General features: G+C 40.4%; 1 protein-coding gene across 1 annotated transcript in view; it reads left to right on the top strand.

Annotated features, from left to right (window-relative positions):
• The window catches only part of M1AP (meiosis 1 associated protein), a 92,585-nt gene that overhangs the window by 21,840 nt on the left and 51,415 nt on the right, over positions 1–19,330 (top strand). The window contains exons 3-4 of the mRNA XM_003268710.2: positions 8,719–8,904; positions 17,331–17,499. Of these exons, the coding sequence (XP_003268758.1) occupies positions 8,719–8,904; positions 17,331–17,499 (355 nt within the window). The remainder of the gene's footprint in view (positions 1–8,718; positions 8,905–17,330; positions 17,500–19,330) is intronic.

Genomic DNA, 19,330 nt, shown 5'->3' with positions numbered 1-19,330 from the left:
AGATCCTATCTCAAAGAAAAAGAACTGAAATATAGCTTAACATATTAAACTATGATAATAGATTACCTATAAGATATAAGGGAATTTATATGGTACCCTAAGGCTGAGGGAGAGATCCTAAGGAAAGTCAAACTTGAAAAGGGGGCTCCCTTTCCGAGGCTGGGGTTCACACCAAATTGCAGAATGTGTATTTGTAACCCACTGGATGTCAGAGTTCACTAGTTTGTCAAGGCTAAAGTTGGTCTACAGTTCCTGGGAAAGCAGGAAGCTACTCTCCAGTGATAGGTGAGCTACAGTGGTGGCTGGGCATACAGGCATGCAGAGAGAGTGCAGGCAGGATGCCCAGAATGTGTATTCTCCATGTTGGAAGAGCAGTAGCATTGAGATGGCCACAGGAGACAAACTTCTCATGGGGAGGGACAAGTAAGCAAAGGGAATTAGGCATTAGTACAGGCAGGAGGCCTGAATCATATGGTGTCCATGTTGAAAGGGCTGCAGAAAGGTGATTACTAGGCCAGGCAGGGCTATGAAGTCACTGAAAGACTATGAATTCTGAATGCATGGATGGGTCACCATTAGATGTCCCTATACCCCACAGCTGACCCACGGTATGCTGCATGTAACAACAGGAGAGCCTCTTCACGTCCCTCCAGTGCCCTTTACTAAGAAAACTTAACATTGTGCTCACTGTAAAAGAGAAATGCTTAAAGGAATTTATCACAGAGCATGTACTGAAGGATGAATTTGGAGTTGAGAGGCAATAAATTAATAATTAATACACAGACCACGGGGAGAAAATAATAGGAATGGCTTTTCTAAGCATAATATAAACCAAAAAAATCTAAAAATAAAAGATTAATAATATATAAAAACAGAAAATGTATGCTTGGAAAATAACACACATGCAAATTCTAAAGATAAATAACTATGTGGGGGGGTGGAGCCAAGATGGCCAAATAGGAACAGCTCCCGTCTACAGCTCCCAGCGTGAGCGACGCAGAAGACGGGTGATTTCTGCATTTCCATCTGAGGTACCAGGTTCATCTCACTAGGGAGTGCCAGACAGTGGGTGCAGGACAGTGGGTGCAGCGCACCATGCACGAGCCAAAGCAGGGCGAGGCATTGCCTCACTCGGGAAGTGCAAGGGGTGAGGGAGTTCCCTTTCCTAGTCAAAGAAAGGGGTGACAGATGGCACCTGGAAAATCGGTTCACTCCCACCCTAATACTGCGCTTTTCCAACAGGCTTAAAAAACGGCACACCAGGAGATTATATACCGCACCTGGCTCAGAGGGTCCTACGCCCACAGAGTCTCACTGATTGCTAGCACAGCAGTCTGAGATCAAATTGCAAGGCGGCAGCGAGGCTGGGTCAGGGGCTCCTGCCATTGCCCAGGCTTGCTTAGGTAAACAAAGCAGCCAGGAAGCTCGAACTGGGTGGAGCCCACCGCAGCTCAAGGAGGCCTGCCTGCATCTGTAGGCTTCACCTCTGGGGGCAGGGCACAGACAAACAAAAAGACAGCAGTAACCTCTGCAGACTTAAATGTCCCTGTCTGACAGCTTTGAAGAGAGTAGTGGTTCTCCCAGCACGCAGCTGGAGATCTGAGAACGGGCAGACTGCCTCCTCAAGTGGGTCCCTGACCCCCGAGCAGCGTAACTGGGAGGCACCCCCCAGTAGGGGCAGACTGACACCTCACTCGGCCAGGTACTCCTCTGAGACAAAACTTCCAGAGGAACAATCAGGCAGCAGCATTTGCGGGTCACCAAAATCCACTGTTCTACAGCCACCGCTGTTCTGCAGCCACCACTGCTGACACCCAGGCAAACAGGTCTGGAGTGGACCTCTAGCAAACACCAACGGACCTGCAGCTGAGGGTCCTGTCTGTTAGAAGGAAAACTAACAAACAGAAAGGACATCCACACCAAAAACCCATCTGTATGTCACCATCATCAAAGACCAAAAGTAGATAAAACCACAAAGATGGGGAAAAAACAGAGCAGAAAAATTGGAAACTCTAAAAAGCAGAGCGCCTCTCCTCCTCCAGAGGAACGCAGCTCCTCACCAGCAACAGAACAAAGCTGGACGGAGAATGACTTTGACAAATTGAGAGAAGAAGGCTTCAGACGATCAAACTACTCAGAGCTACAGGAGGAAATTCAAACCAATGGCAAAGAAGTTAGAAACTTTGAAAAAAAATTAGATGAATGGGTAACTAGAATAACCAATGCACAGAAGTCCTTAAAGGAGCTGATGGAGCTGAAAGCCAAGACTCGAGAACTACGTGAAGAATGCAGAAGCCTCGGGAGCCGATGAGATCAACTGGAAGAAAGGGTATCAGTGATGGAAGACGAAATGAATGAAATGAAGCGAGAAGGGAAGTTTAGAGAAAAAAAGAATAAAAAGAAACAAACAAATCCTCTAAGAAATATGGGACCATGTGAAAAGATCAAATCTACATCTGATTGGTGTACCTGAAAGCGACGGGGAGAATGGAACCAAGTTGGAAAACACTCTGCAGGATATTATCCAGGAGAACTTCCCCAATCCAGCAAGGCAGGCCAACATTCAGATTCAGGAAATACAGAGAACGCCACAAAGATACTCCTCGAGAAGAGCAACTCCAGGACACATAATTGTCAGATTCACCAAAGTTGAAATGAAGGAAAAAATGTTAAGGGCAGCCAGAGAGAAAGGTCGGGTTACCCACAAAGGGAAGCCCATCAGACTAACAGCAGATCTCTCGGCAGAAACTCTACAAGCCAGAGGAGAGTGGGGGCCAACATTCAACATTCTTAAAGAAAAGAATTTTCAACCCAGAATTTCATATCCAGCCTAACTAAGCTTCATAAGTGAAGGAGAAATAAAATACTTTACAGACAAGCAAATGCTGAGAGATTTTGTCACCACCAGGCCTGCCCTAAAAGAGCTCCTGAAGGAAGCACTAAACACGGAAAGGAACAACCAGTACCAGCCACTGCTAAAACATGCCACAATGTAAAGACCGTCAAGGCTAGGAAGAAACTGCATCAACTAATGAGCAAAATAACCAACTAACATCATAATGACAGGACCAAATTCACACATAACTTTAAATGTAAATGGGCTAAATGCTCCAATTAAAAGACACAGACTGGCAAATTGGATAAAGAGTCAAGACCCATCAGTCTGCTGTATTCAGGAGACCCATCTCACATGCAGAGACACACATAGGCTCAAAATAAAGGGATGGAGGAAGATCTACCAAGCAAATAGAAAACAAAAAAAGGCAGGGGTTGCAATCCTAGTGTCTGATAAAACAGACTTTAAACCAACAAAGATCAAAAGAGACAAAGAAGGCCATTACATAATGGGAAAGGGATCAATTCAACAAGAAGAGCTAACTATCCTAAATATATATGCATCCAATACAGGAGCACCCAGATTCATAAAGGAAGTCCTTAGTGACCTACAAAGAGACTTAGACTCCCACACAATAATAATGGGAGACTTTAACACCCCACTGTCAACATTAGACAGATCAACGAGACAGAAAGTTAACAAGGATACCCAGGAATTGAACTCAGCTCTGCACCAAGCGGACCTAATAGACATCTACAGAACCCTCCACCCCAAATCAACAGAGTATACATTCTTTTCAGCACCACACCACACCTATTCCAAAATTGACCACATAGTTGGAAGTAAAGCACTCCTCAGCAAATGTAAAAGAACAGAAATTATAACAAACTGTCTCTCAGACCACAGTGCAATCAAACTAGAACTCAGGATTAAGAAACTCACTCAAAACCGCTCAACTACATGGAAACTGAACAACCTGCTCCTGAATGACTACTGGGTACATAACGAAATGAAGGCAGAAATAAAGATGTTCTTTGAAACCAATGAGAACAAAGACACAACATACCAGAAGCTCTGGGACACATTCAAAGCAGTGTGTAGAGGGAAATTTATAGCACTAAATGCCCACAAGAGAAAGCAGGAAAGATCCAATATTGACACCCTAACATCACAATTAAAAGAACTAGAAAAGCAAGAGCAAACACATTCAAAAGCTAGCAGAAGGCAAGAAATAACTAAAATCTGAGCAGAACTGAAGGAAATAGAGACACAAAAAACCCTTCAAAAAATTAATGAATCCAGGAGCTGGTTTTTTGAAAAGATCAACAAAATTGGTAGACCGCTAGCAAGACTAATAAAGAAGAAAGAGAAGAATCAAATAGATGCAATAAAAAATGAAAAAGGGGTTATCACCACCGATCCCACAGAAATACAATCTACCATCAGAGAATACTACAAACACCTCTATGCAAATAAACTAGAAAATCTACAAGAAATGGATAAATTCCTCGACAAATACACCCTCCCAAGACTAAACCAGGAAGAAGTTGAATCTCTGAATAGACCAATAACAGGCTCTGAAATTGTGGCAATAATCAATAGCTTACCAACCAAAAAGTCCAGGACCTGATGGATTCACAGCCGAATTCTACCAGAGGTACAAGGAGGAACTGGTACCATTCCTTCTGAAACTATTCCAATCAATAGAAAAAGAGGGAATCATCCCTAACTCATTTTATGAGGCCAGCATCATCCTGATACCAAAGCCTGGCAGAGACATAACCAAAAAAGAGAATTTCAGACCAATATCCTTGATGAACATTGATGCCAAAATCCTCAATAAAATACTGGCAAACCACATCCAGCAGCACATCAAAAAGCTTATACACCATGATCAAGTGGGCTTCATCTCTGGGATGCAAGGCTGGTTCAACATATGCAAATCAATCAATGTAATCCAGCATATAAACAGAACCAAAGACAAAAACCACATGATTATCTCAATAGATGCAGAAAAGGTCTGTGACAAAATTCAACAACCCTTCATGCTAAAAACTCTCAATAAATTAGGTATTGATGGGACGTATCTCGAAATAATAAGAGCTATCTATGACAAACCCACAGCCAATATCATACTGAATGGGCAAAAACTGGAAGCATTCCCTTTGAAAACTGGCACAAGACAGGGATGCTCTCTCTCACCACTCCTACTCAACATAGTGCTGGAAGTTCTGGCCAGGGCAATCAGGCAGGAGAAGGAAATAAAGGGTATTCAATTAGGAAAAGAGGAAGTCAAATTGTCCCTGTTTGCAGATGACATGATTGTATATCTAGAACACCTCATTGTTTCAGCCCAAAATCTCCTTAAGCTGATTAGCAACTTCAGCAAAGTCTCAGGATACAAAATCAATGTACAAAAATCACAAGCATTCTTGTACCAATCACAGACAGAGAGCCAAATCATGAGTGAACTCCCATTCACAATTGCTTCAAAGAGAATAAAATACCTAGGAATCCAACTTACAAGCGATGTGAAGGAGCTCTTCAAGGAGAACTACAAACCACTGCTCAGTGAAATAAAAGAGGATACAAACAAATGGAAGAACATTCCATGCTCATGGGTTGGAAGAACCAATATCGTGAAAATGGCCATACTGCCCAAGGTAATTTATAGATTCAATGCCATCCCCATCAAGCTACCAATGACTTTCTTCACAGAATTGGAAAAAACTATTTTAAAGTTCATATGGAACCAAAAAAGAGCCCACATCACCAAGTCAATCCTAAGCCAAAAGAACAAAGCTGCAGGCATCATGCTACCTGACTTCAAACTATACTACAAGGCTACAGTAACCAAAACAGCATGGTACTGGTACCACAACAGAGACATAGATCAATGGAACAGAACAGAGCCCTCAGAAATAATGCCGCATATCTACAACTATCTGATCTTTGACAAACCTGACAAAAACAAGCAATGGGGAAAGGATTCCCTATTTAATAAATGGTGCTGGGAAAACTGGCTAGCCATATGTAGAAAGCTGAAACTGGATCCCTTCCTTACACCTTATACAAAAATTAATTCAAGATGGATTAAAGACTTACGTGTTAGACCTAAAACCATAAAAACCCTAGAAGAAAGCCTAGGCAATATCATTCAGGACATAGGCGTGGGCAAGGACTTCATGTCTAAAACGCCAAAAGCAATGGCAACAAAAGCCAAAATTGACAAATGGGATCTCATTAAACTAAAGAGCTTCTGCACAGCAAAAGAAACTACCATCAGAGTGAACAGGCAACCTACAGAATGGGAGAAAATTTTTGCAACCTACTCATCTGACAAAGGGCTAATACCCAGAATCTACAATGAACTCAAACAAATTTACAAGAAAAAAACAAACGACCCCATCGAAAAGTGGGCAAAGGACATGAACAGACACTTCTCAAAAGAAGACATTTATGCAGCCAAAAAACACATGAAAAAATGCTCATCATCACTGGCCATCAGAGAAATGCAAATCAAAACCACAATGAGATACCATCTCACACCAGTTAGAATGGCGATCATTAAAAAGTCAGGAAACACCAGGTGCTGGAGAGGATGTGGAGAAATAGGAACACTTTTACACTGCTGGTGGGACTGTAAACTAGTTCAACCATTGTGGAAGTCAGTGTGGCGATTCCTCAGGGATCTAGAACTAGAAATACCATTTGACCCAGCCATCCCATTACTGGGTATATACCCAAAGGACTATAAATCATGCTGCTATAAAGACACATGCACACGTATGTTTATTGCGGCACTATTCACAATAGCAAAGACTTGGAACCAACCCAAATGTCCAACAACGATAGACTGGATTAAGAAAATGTGGCACATATACACCGTGGAATACTATGCAGCCATAAAAAATGATGAGTTCATGTCCTTTGTAGGGACATGGATGAAACTGGAAAACATCATTCTCAGTAAACTATCGCAAGGACAAAAAACCAAACACCGCATGTTCTCACTCATAGGTGGGAATTGAACAACGAGAACTCATGGACACAGGAAGGGGAACATCACACTCCGGGGACTGTTGTGGGTTGGGGGTGGGGAGGGACAGCATTAGGAGATATACCTAATGCTAAATGACGAGTTAATGGGTGCAGCAAACCAACACGGCACATGCATACATATGTAACAAACCTGCACATTGTGCATGTGTACCCTAAAACCTAAAGTATAATAATAAAAAAAAAATAAAAATAAAGCTATGCTTAATGCCAATAATTATTTCTCAAAATTGGTATATACATGTTGTTTTAATAAATTGTATATGAATGATAATTCTAATAATAACTCAATCTAGAGTGCCCCTTAGAGCCTATGCTCATAGGAAATTTAGAACTCTTGCAAAATATAGCTGTTTTAGATGCAGAGAAGTATGATGGGATGATCAATAAAAGGTTGCCAAGCATAAAAATTCTTTTACATTATGATAAAACTCTCAGGGAAAGTGAAATGGAAATATGAGTTCAAGGAGAAAAAGGAACAATCTAAATTTCTATCTCTTGGGAAAAAAAGAGCTTGTTCATGTACTTTTAACATTGAGTAATGGTGAGTATCAAATCACCATGGCACTTAGATTCAATTGGACTGTTTTGAAGAGTTATATTAGAGTTTTATTTTTAAATGTTGATATTTAAAATATGCTAGAAGTTACATCCTTAGCAACCACTTATGAAGTTGGAATTTTAAAATATAGATGTTCACTTAAAAATGCATAAAGGGGGTACATTGTTTCTCAGATTCTTTCAGGGGGTACATGAGAAGAAATGCTTAAAGCCTACTAGGCTACACCTGTGGTGTGATTTCTTCTAATTTCTTTCTCGGATAGTTTTCTTATTTTCCTATCTAGATTACAAGTTTTCTTTGTGTAAGAATTATATCCAATTCCTTGTGTTTTCACCCCAAAGACTTGGGGAGAGAAGAATGTAATCAACTGTGGAGGTAAGCCCAGGAAGGTGTTGACTTAAGCAGTCTTTGTGTCCTGGCAGGTTTATAGCTCATGGATTTTAAGTGCATTACAGATATCATTCAGTTCTGCTCTTTGGTCAGGAATGTGTCCCCGTCCCAAAATATAATTCTTCCCCACCCCCCACCTGCTATTGATGCATGGAATCCCTTCAAATGATATCACAAATCTTCAGTCCACATTTATCAAAATGCATATATCCTTAGGAGAAGTAACATTGACCTAGTATCAGATTAAATTACTTGACTCCTAAGAGCAAGTTTTTATAAAGGTAGATGAGGAGAACCAAAAGGTCACTTGTCTGGGGTTAACATGTTGGCTCCTTAAGCTGACTGCAGACTAACCCGAATATCTCTTCTTTACTAAAGTTATCCTAAAAAGCATATTAGATAGGATGTATGAATTCTGAAGTGATCAACCACATCAAAATTCTCACTTCTGGGAAAACATCATTTTTAAATAGAGAAGCTTTTGGTGCCTAGACTGACTAAGAAATGAAGATAATGTCTAAGGTGAACACTCTGGCCTCCAGTTTGCATGTCACCCCAAAGTAAAGCTAAGCAGTCACACAACTGGATTTCCCTTTGTGTGAGTGAATGAGTTAAAACACTTTCTTTCATGTTTCTGGTAACCCTAAGTAATCAAAACCTTTATGGCTGCAAATTTTCCTTGTGCTGATGTAGGGAAGATTTTGGTGCAGTGGCTAGAACACAATAGGAATTCAGTAGATGTTGGTCAAATAAGCAAATTTTCAGGAAGGGAAGGAACTTCTGAGGAATTATTTATAATAAATTTAGACTGCCAATTAATCTGAAACCTGGTCCCTAAAGACTTGTGTCTTTGATTCATTTTTCTCTGCAGCAAGTGAAAGGGAACTTTGCTAGGTTGCAGACCTGCATCTCAGAGCTCCGCATGTTACAGAGAGAAGGCTGTTTCAGATCACAAGGTGCTTCTCTGCGGCTGGCAGTAGAGGATGGGCTCCAGCAATTCAAACAATACAGCAGACATGTGACCACAAGGGCAGCTCTGACCTATACGTCCCTGGAGGTAAGTGATGCTGGCCTTTAGGACTCCAAGCTGTGTTCTGATTTCAGTCTATATAGGTCATTGTTTATCATCGTTACATTGTTCCATCTTTCATTCACTCTAGATGTAATATTCAAAGCCAGATTTTCAGCTCCCTACAGGCATAGGACATGTTTCTCTTCGTCCTATAACCTGTACAGTTCTTAATGTAGAGATAGTTATAGAGAAGAGCCCTAAAAATATAGACTGAAGTGAATTATGAGGAAAAACTGAAATCAAAATAAAATCTGAATATGCCATCTGCCTCTGGATTTTTGGAAGTTGTAAAGAAAATGTTAAACTGTCTGCATTGGTACATTGGTAACTGTATTTATATTTACCTTGGTACTCTTAGGAATTTACAATTGTTTTTAATCAAATCTTGGCATCAAATTGAGTAACTTTTCTTGGGATTAGCAAGTGTGCAAATACAAGAGTGCCAGACTGAGCCAATCTTAAAAATATAAATAAGGGCATGGCTGGATACTCCATTGGGTACATGAGTAAGTGTGAGTTAAGACAGTTTCGGTCTCTTGTAACCTCAGGGATCAAACAGACAAGACAAAAAATAATCGTGTGGGATTGCTGGTTTCCAATTCTTCATGTAAGGAGCTTGGAAGTTGCCACTCCAACCTAACAACTAGTAAAAAGCTTAACAAACTAAAAAATCAACAATATTTTTTAGATCCCTGAGAAGTGAGGTCACAGGGCAAACTGTTGCATCCAAAATGGGAGAGACAACCAGGCAAATACAGAGAATCACAACATACTGGAACAGAAACCTCCACAGGAGCCAGTGCTAGAGTAGGAAACTGTCATTGACATTGCTACAGGCTAGGTGTAGACGTGTCTAAAATTCTAGGAGAGGATGAGCATTGTGGCTCACACCTGTAATCCCAGCACTTTGAGAGGCCAAGGCAGGAAGATCACCTTGAGGCCAGGAGTTCAAGAGCAGCCTGGACAGCATAGCAAGACTTCATCTCCACGAAAAATAAAGATTAGCCAGGCTTAGTGGTGTGCACCTATAGTCCTACCTACTTGAGAGGCTGGGGCAGGAAGATAGCTTGAGCCCAGGAGTTCAAAGTTGCACTGAGCTATGATCCTACCACTCCACACTTTTGTGAGTTTTACCTCCAGGAGCTCAACCAAGTCCTCATAGTAAACATCAGGGGAAAATTCCCTCATGCCTCTGACAGGGAGAGGGAAAAATGAACCATTTTGAAATATACCAGAGCACTCTGTTCTTAACAGGTATAATGAAACTACCCTAACAGGTAGTTACTCAGGAGAAACTAGTTAAAGAGAACCTAACCCCTAACCTTCTAGGATTTTATCAGAGTCTAAATGACCTGGAAGAAGGGAAATACCAAACTCCAGCCAGCTGTATCCTTCAATGTAGCAGAAAGGAAATACTCAACTTCAGCCCACTCTAGCCATCCTGTTCCACCTAAGTGGGGAGAGAAAAAACTGAGGAACACTTGTAAAGTTCACAGTCCAGAGGCATAGGTTCACTAAAAGACTGAGACCTAATCATACTTCCCCTGCCTCTATCCCTTACCACACATTACTAAAGGCCTACTTATAGCAGCTCCTTTAGCCTGGAACATAATGTACAACTATAAAAAGCATACTAAAAGACAAAAAAACACAGTTTGAAGAGACAGCAAGCATCAGAACTAGACATAGCAGAGACACTGAAATTCCCAGACCACAGAATTTAAAGCAACTATGATTAATATGCTAAGGGCTCTAATGGATAAAGTAGACAGAATGAAAGAACATATGGGCAATGTAAGCAGAAAGATGGAAATCCTAAGAAAGAATAAAAAAAGGTGCTAGAGATCAAAAGCATTGTAATAGATGTGAAGAATGTCTTTGATGGGCTTATTCGTATACTTATGGCTGAAGAAAGAATCTTTGAGCTTGAGGATGTATCAATAGAAATGTTCAAATCTGAAAAAGCAAAGAGAAAAATAATAACTGGAAAAAAAAAACCCAGAGCAGAATATTCAAGAACTGTAGGACAACTACAAAAGGTATGACTTACATGTAACGGGAATACCAGAAGGAAAAGAAAGAAAGAAAGAAACAGAAGAAACATTTGAACAATAATGACTGAGAATTTCTTAAAGTCAGACACCAAACCACAGACCCAGGAAGCTCAGAGAACACCATTAAACCATATGCTCCTGAACAACCAATGGGTCAATGGAGAAATTAAAAATGAAGTTTAAAATCTTGAGTCAAATGAAAATGGATACAAAATATACCAAAACCTATGAGATACAGCAAAAGAGGGAAGTTTATAGCAATTAATGCCTACATCAAAAAAGAAGAAAGATATCAAATAAACAACCTAACATTGCACCTCAAGGAACTAGAAGAACAAGAATAGACTAAACCCAAAATTAGTAGAAGGAAAAAAAAATAGTAATGATCAGAATAAAAATAAAAGAAATAGAGACTTAAAATAGTACAACACTTTGGGAAGCTAAGGCAGGAGGATTGCTTGAGGCCAGGAGTTTGAGACCGGCCTAGGCAACATAGTGAGATCCCATCTCTTCAAATTTTTTTTTAAATTACCCAGGTGTGGTGCACACACCTGTAGTCCTAGCTACTTGGAAGGCTGAGGTGGAAAGATTCCTTGAGCCCAGGAGTTTGATGCTGCAGTGAGCTATGATCACACCACTGCATTGCAGCCTGGGTGACAGAGCAAGACCTTGTCTCTTAAAAACAAACAAACAAAAACATAAAAGTTCAATTAAAAAAGAACTGGTGGCCGGGCGCGGTGGCTCACGCCTGTAATCCCAGCACTTTGGGAGGCCCAGGCGGGTGGATCACGAGGTCAGGTGATCGAGACTATCCTGGACACGGTGAAACCCCATCTCTATTAAAAAATACAAAAAATTAGCCGGGCGTGGTGGCGGGCGCCTGTAGTCCCAGCTGCTCGGGAGGCTGAGGCAGGAGAATGGCGTGAACCCAGGAGGCGGAGCTTGCAGTGAGCCGAGATCGCGCCACAGCACTCCAGCCTGGGTGACAGAGTGAGACTCTGTCTCAAAAAAAAAAAGAACTGGTTTTTTTGTTGTTTTTTTTTCCCGTCTGTTTTTTGTTTGTTTGTTTGTTTGTTTTGAGATGGAGTTTCGCTCTTGTTGCCCAGGCTGGAGTGCAATGGCGCAATCTCGGCTCACCGCAACCTCCACCTCCCGTGTTCAAGCAATTCTCCTGCCTCAGCTTCCCGAATAGCTGGGATTACAGGCATGCGCCACCACTCCTGACTAATTTCATATTTTTAGTAGAGATGGGGTTTCTCCATGTTGGTCAGGCTGGTCTTGAACTAAAAAGAACTGTTTTTTTTTTTAAAGGATAAACAAAATCACAAACTTGTAGCTAGACTAAGAAAAAAAGAGAGATGACTCAAATAAATCAGGGATTAAAAAGAAGACATTACAACTGATACCACAAAATACAAAGAATTATTATAGACTATTATGAAGAACTATATGCCGACAAATTGGAAAACTTAAAAGAAATGGATACATTCCTGTATATACACAATCTGCTAAGATTGAATCATGAAAAAATAGAAAGCCTAAACAGACCAACAGTGAGTAATGAGATTGAATCAGTAATAAAAAGTCTTCCGTTGAAAAAAAGCTCCAGACCTCATAGATTCACTGCTGAATTCTACCAAACATTTAAAGAAGAACTAATAGCAATTCTTCTCAACTACTCTACAAACTTGAAGTGGAGAGAATTCTTCCAGACTCATTCTACAAGGCCAGCATTACCCTGATACCAAAACCAGACAAGGGCACAACAATAAAAAAGAAAACTATAGGCCAATATCTCTGATGAACGTAGATGCAAAAACCCTTAAAATATTTGCAAACCAAATCCAATACCACATCAAAAATATCATTTACCATAATCAAGAGGGATTTGTCCCAGGGGTGCAGGGATGGTTCAACATATGCAAATCGATAAACATGACACATCAAATTAACAGAATGAACGACATAAACCATTTTCATGGATGCAGAAAAAGCATTCAATAAAATTCAACATCACTTCATGATAAAAACTCTTAACAAAATAGGTACAGAAAGAGCGTACCTCAACACAATGAAGACCATATATGACAAACCCACAGCTAACTCATACTGAATGAGGAAAAGGTGAAAGCTTTTCCTCTAAAATCTGGAACAAGTACCAGGTGCAGTAGCTCACGCCTGTAATCCCAGCACTTTGGAAGCCGAGGTAAGAGGATCACTTGAGGTCAGGAGTTCAAGACTAGCCTGGACAACATAGTAAGACCCTGCCACTACAAAAAAAAGCTTTTTGGAAAAACTAGCTGAGAGTGGTGGTGCATGCCTGTAGTTCCAACTACCCAGGAGGCTAAGGCAAGAGGATCCCTTGAGCCCAGGAGTTCAAGATTGCAGTGAGCTATGATCATACCACTGCATTCCAGCCTGGGCAACAGAGCAAGACCCTGACTCTTAAAATAAGGGAAACAATTCGTGACATTGGTTTGGGCAAAGATTGTTTTTAATAAGACCTCAAAAGCACAGGCAACAAAAGCAAAAATAGACCAATGGAATTTTATCAAATCAAAAAGCTTTTGCACACCAAAGGAAACAATCAAAAGAATGAAGTGGGCCAGGTGCAGTGGCTCACACCTGTAATTCAAGCACTTTGAAAGGCCAAGGCAGCAGGATCACTTGAGTCTAGGAGTTCCAGACCAGCCTGGTCAACATGGTGAGGCCCCCATCTCTACAAAAAAAAAATACAAAAATTAGCCAGGCATGGTGGCATGCATCTGTGGTTTCAGCTACATGGGAGGCTGAGGCAGGAGGATCACTTGAGCCTAGGAGGTCATGGCTGCAGTCAGCCATGGTCGCACCACTGCACTCCAACCTGGGCAACAGAGTAAGACCCTGTCTCAAAAAAAAAAAAATAGAGTGAAGTAAGAGCCTACAGAATGGAAGAAAATATTTGTAAACTATGCATCTGGCAAGGGATTCATATCCAGAATATATAAGGAACTCAAACAACCCAATAGGGAAAAAAATGAATAATCTGAAAGAGCTGAATAAACATTTCTCAAAAGAAGATATACAAATGGCCACAGGCAGGTGAAAAAGTGCTCAACATCACTAATCAGAGAAATGCAAATCAAACCCACAATAAAATATTACCTCACCCCAGTTAGAATGGCTACTATATAAAAGATTTAAAAAATAACAAATATTGGTGAGGAGGTGGAGAAGGGGGACCCTCCTTACATTGTTGGTAAGAATGCAAATTAGTACAGCCACTATGGAGAACAATATGAAGGTTCCTCAAAAAATTAAAAGCAGAGTTACCATATAATCCAACAATCCCACTACTGGGTATATATCCAAAGGAAATGAAATCAGTGTGTTGAAGAGATATCTTCACTCCCAGGTTTATTGCAGCACTGTGCACAATAGCCAAGATATGGAATCAACCTGAGTGTCTATCAATGGATAAATGGATTTTTAAAATGTGGTATTTATTACCATTCCTTCATAAAAAAGAATAAAAGCCTGTTGTTTGTGACAACATGGATGAGTCTAGAGAACATTATATTAAGTGAAATAAGCCAGGCACAGAAGGACAAGTACTGCATGATCTCACTCATTTGTGGAATCTAAAAACGTTGATCTCATAGAAGTACAGAGTTGAATAGTGGTTATCAGAGGCTGAGGATAGTAGGGGGGAAGGGTGCATGAGGAGAGGTTGGCCAATGGTGCAAAGTTACAATTAGATAGGAGGAATAAGTTCTGGTGTTCTTTTGTACAATAGCATGACTATAGTTAACAGTAATGTATATTTCAAAATAGCAGAGAGGATTTTGAATGTTCTCATCACAAAGAAATGAGAAGTGTTTGAAGTGATAGATATGCTAATTATCCTGATTTGATCACTATACAATGTATAAATGTATCAAAACATCACACTGTACCCATAAATGTGTACAATTATTGTGTCAATTAAAAACAAAATAAAACTTTAAAAAATGGACCAAAGACCTTATCAGACACCTCACCAAAGAAAGTACACAAATGGTAAACAAACATGAAAAGATGCTCCACATCACATGTCATCAGGGAAATGCAAATTAAAACAACAATGAAATACCACCACGTACCTATTAAAATGGCTAAATTCCAGAACACTGACAACACAAAATGCTGGTGAGGATGTGGAGCAACAGGAACTCTCATTCATTGCTGATGGGAATGCAGAATGGCACAGCCACTTTGAAAGACAGTTTGATGGTTTCTTACAAAACTAAACATACATTTACCGTATAATCCAGAAATCATGCTTCTTGGTATTTACCCAAAGGAGTTGAAAACCTATCCACACAAAAATCCACACATGGGTATTTATGGCAGCTTTATTCATAATTGCCAAAACTTGGAAGCAACCAAGATGTCCTTCAGCAGATGAATGGGTAAATAAACTATGATTCATCCAGACAATGGAATATTATTCAGCACTAAAAAGAAATGAGCTATCAAGCCACAAAAAGATATGGAGGGACCTTAAATGCATATTACTAAGTGAAAGAAGCCAGTCTGAAAAGGCTGCATATATATCCCCAACTATATGACATTCTGGAAAAGGCAAAACTATGGTGATATAGTAAAAAGATCAATGGTTGCCAGGGGTTGAGGAGAAGGAGGGGTGAATAGATAAAGCAGAGAGGATTCTTCGGGTGGTGAAAAGGCTCAATATGATATTTATTATACTGATGGGTACATGTCATTATGCATTTGTCTAGACTCATAGAATGTACTACACCAAGAGTCAACCCTAATGTAATCTGTGGACTTTGGGTGATTATGATGTGTCAATATAGGTTCATCAATTGCAATGACTGTGGTGGAAGATACTGGTAGTGAGGGAGGCCATGTATATGTGGGACAAGGGGTATATGGGCTATCTCTGTACCTTCCTTTCAATTTTGCTGTGAACCTAAAACTTCCCTAAAAAATAATGTCTTTTAAAATAATAATAATAATAGTGCTTTAATCTACATCCCTCTTCATAGATCAAAAACATCTAAGTACAAATGAGAATTGCATGTTTAATGATTACCTTCCAGTGTTTAAAAGTTCAAGAGGAAACTGCTAATAATAACATACAGTGGCCGGTCATGGTGGCTCATGCCTGTAATCCCAGCACTTTGGGAGGCCGAGGTGGGCGGATCACGAGGTCGGGAGTTCGAGACCAGCCTGACCAACATGGTGAAACCCCGTCTCTACTAAAAATACAAAAAAAATTACCCGGGTGTGGTGGCACGTGCCCGTAATCCCAGCTATCCAGGAGGCTGAGGCAGGAGAATCACTTGACCCTGGAAGGCGGAGGTTGCAGTGAGCCAAGATTGCACCATTGCACTCCAACCTGGGCAAAAGAGCGAGACTCTGTCTTAAAAAAAAAATGTGTGTATATATATATACACATATATATGTACATATATATATACTGTGTTCATTCAGGTAGAATAAGACATTTAAATTATATACAGACACCTGAATATTCCTTCAGGTGAGATATATTGGTCAAGGATAAGTACATTTTACAGTCGAAAGAGCAAAATAAATAGCTCAAGTGGATCCAGCAAGGAGATAAATCAGTCTGAGAATGTGAGATGGAAGCATCACTGAGAGAGAAAGGAGCATATAGGCTCTCTAATATTTGGTATACATTTAGTGTGTAAAATTTAAGAATCTTATTTCCTTTGTTACCTTGTAAAATCTAAGTATTTTGACCCATGAGATGCTCCTAGTGGCTCAAGCAGTCTTAAAAGACTAAAACATGGCTGGGTGCGGTGGCTCAAGCCTGTAATCCCAGCACTTTGGGAGGCCGAGGCGGGCGGATCACAAGGTCAGGAGATCAAGACCATCCTGGCTAACACGGTGAAACCCCATCTCTACTTAAAATACAAAAAATTAGCCGGGCATGGTGGCGGGCGCCTGTAGTCCCAGCCGCTCAGGAGGCTGAGGCAGGAAAATGGCATGAACCTGGGAGGCAGAGTTTGCCGTGAGGTGAGATTGCACCACTGCACTCCAGCCTGGGTGACAGAGCAAGACTCTGTCTCAAAAAAAAAAAAAAAAAAGACTAAAACATTCATATGGTTTCACCAGTCACTTTCTAGGGTCAGCTCATCCTGATTGGAAAGGTCCTGTGATAACCTGTTCCACAAGAATCTGTCAGATAAAATTTGATTTTAAGTTACAGCCAAATCCTTTTTGCACTAAACACAATAGCCACCACCACAGACTTATGCTGTATTTATCCTCTGGGTAGGAACTGTAATGTTCCTCACTCTGTACATCAGGGAGAATAGACACATTGATTCTTGGATTTATTTTCAGATTACTATTCTGACTTCTCAGCCTGGAAAAGAGGTGGTCAAACAGTTGGAGGAAGGGTTGAAAGATACAGACCTAGCCAGAGTCAGGAGGCTTCAGGTCGTTGAGGTCACAAAGGGAATCCTAGAGCACGTGGACTCAGCGTCTCCTGTTGAGGATCCCAGCAATGATGGTAAGAATTTTTTAACAAGGTAAAAAGAATTGTTAAGAATTTTAATGAGCAGTCTTTTACAAGTCAGAAAGATTATTTTCCATGGTCTTTTTATGTTCTTAAATGATAAAAGAAGCCAGCAGATTTCATTGAGGTTCAGACAGATGTTTCTAGACGTTGGAGTTGAATTTTTTAATAAACATTTTATTTCAGAAACAATATATCCTAATAATGAAAACTAAAATTTTATGGGTATAAAAAGTAAAAATTCCTTTATCCCCTAATCACTTCGAAGGGATTGGGCTATCCCTTCTAACATTCTTTTATATATATATATATATATATATATATATATATACACACACATATATATGTATATATATACATATATACGTATATATATATATATACACACACACACACTCTCTCTTAATATTTTAATTAACACTTAATATTTTATAGATACATATATACACATACACAACTAATTTACTGAAACCTTCTTTGTTCATTTGTGTTGGACAGCTGTGTCAGTGTTTATAGATCAGACTTGTTTTTTAATGGCTACCTGGTTTTTTATTGTGTTGTTTTACCATAATTTATTTGTTTAATCACTAACGTAAACAATTTGGTTTATTACATTTTGGTATTATAAACGGTGCTGTATGAACAGACTCATATGCAAGGCTGGCTTCATGGGCTAATGACCAGGGGAGTCACGTAGGGTCCTAAGTACAGAAAGGCCCCCATGCTTGAGATTTAATGCCCTGTGGCTTCATCTTAAAATTCTTAATAATTTTATCTTTGAATTTGTGCAGTTTGATGGAACAGTGGAGCATACACCAGGAGTTTTGAGCCTTGGCTCACACATGCCCGGCCTCCTGCTTCCTTCCCACCATAGTGGAGACCTCACTCATTTGCCAGCTTACCAGCCATCCAGTGACCTCTGCTGGCCTCTGTTCCCCCAGCTGGGCAGAGGCCTGGACACCTGCGTCAAGGTCCAGCACACATTCCTTTTGTGTTGAGTTGCCCAGGCATCTTTGGGGGTCTGCACTTGCTTGGCAAGTATCTGGTGCCGCCTGAGGAAGTGTGACATTAATAACAAATTTTTTTTTTTTTGAGAGGGAGTCTCGCCCTGTTGCGCAGGCTGGAGTGCAGTGGCGCCATCTCGGCTCACTGCAAGCTCCGCCTCCCGGTTTTACGCCATTCTCCTGCCTCAGCCTCCTGAGTAGCTGGGATTACAGGCGCCCGCCACCAGCCCGGCTAATTTTTTTTGTATTTTTAGTAGAGGCGGGGTTTCACCGTGTTAGCCAGGACGGTCTCCATCTCCTGACCTCGTGATCCGCCCACCTCAGCCTCCCAAAGTGCTGGGATTACAGGTGTGAGCCAACGCGCCCAGCAGCAAACTTTTAAAAACCATGTCATGATGAAAAAGATAAGTTCTAGATATCTGCTCTACAACATTAAACCTAGAAATAACAATACTGTACTACTGTACATGTAAAAATGTGTTAAAAAGTTAGATCTCATGCATGGTGTTCTTACCACAATTGAAAAACAACACCCACACACACATACACACACACCATGACATCTTAGGAAAGAGACTATGGAAAAAAGGAAAAGGAAGAAGTTTTATATTTTAGTATTGTTGATGGCAGTTTTTTCCTGCTTTTTGAACAAAGGGCTCTGCATTTTCATTTTGCTCTGAGCCCACAAATTATCTAGCCTTTTCTGTTTATGTGTATAACTGTGCATTTGTGAGGATGTTTTCTGTGGAATAAATTACTAGAAATAAAGTTACTAGGAGGTAAAACAATATATGCATTTTTGACAGTTATTGCCAAAAAAA

The sequence above is a fragment of the Nomascus leucogenys genome, chromosome 14 (assembly GCF_006542625.1).
Source record: "Nomascus leucogenys isolate Asia chromosome 14, Asia_NLE_v1, whole genome shotgun sequence".
In the NCBI taxonomy this organism is placed as follows: Eukaryota; Metazoa; Chordata; class Mammalia; order Primates; family Hylobatidae; genus Nomascus; species Nomascus leucogenys.
This window is presented reverse-complemented; position numbering and strand designations above follow the sequence as displayed.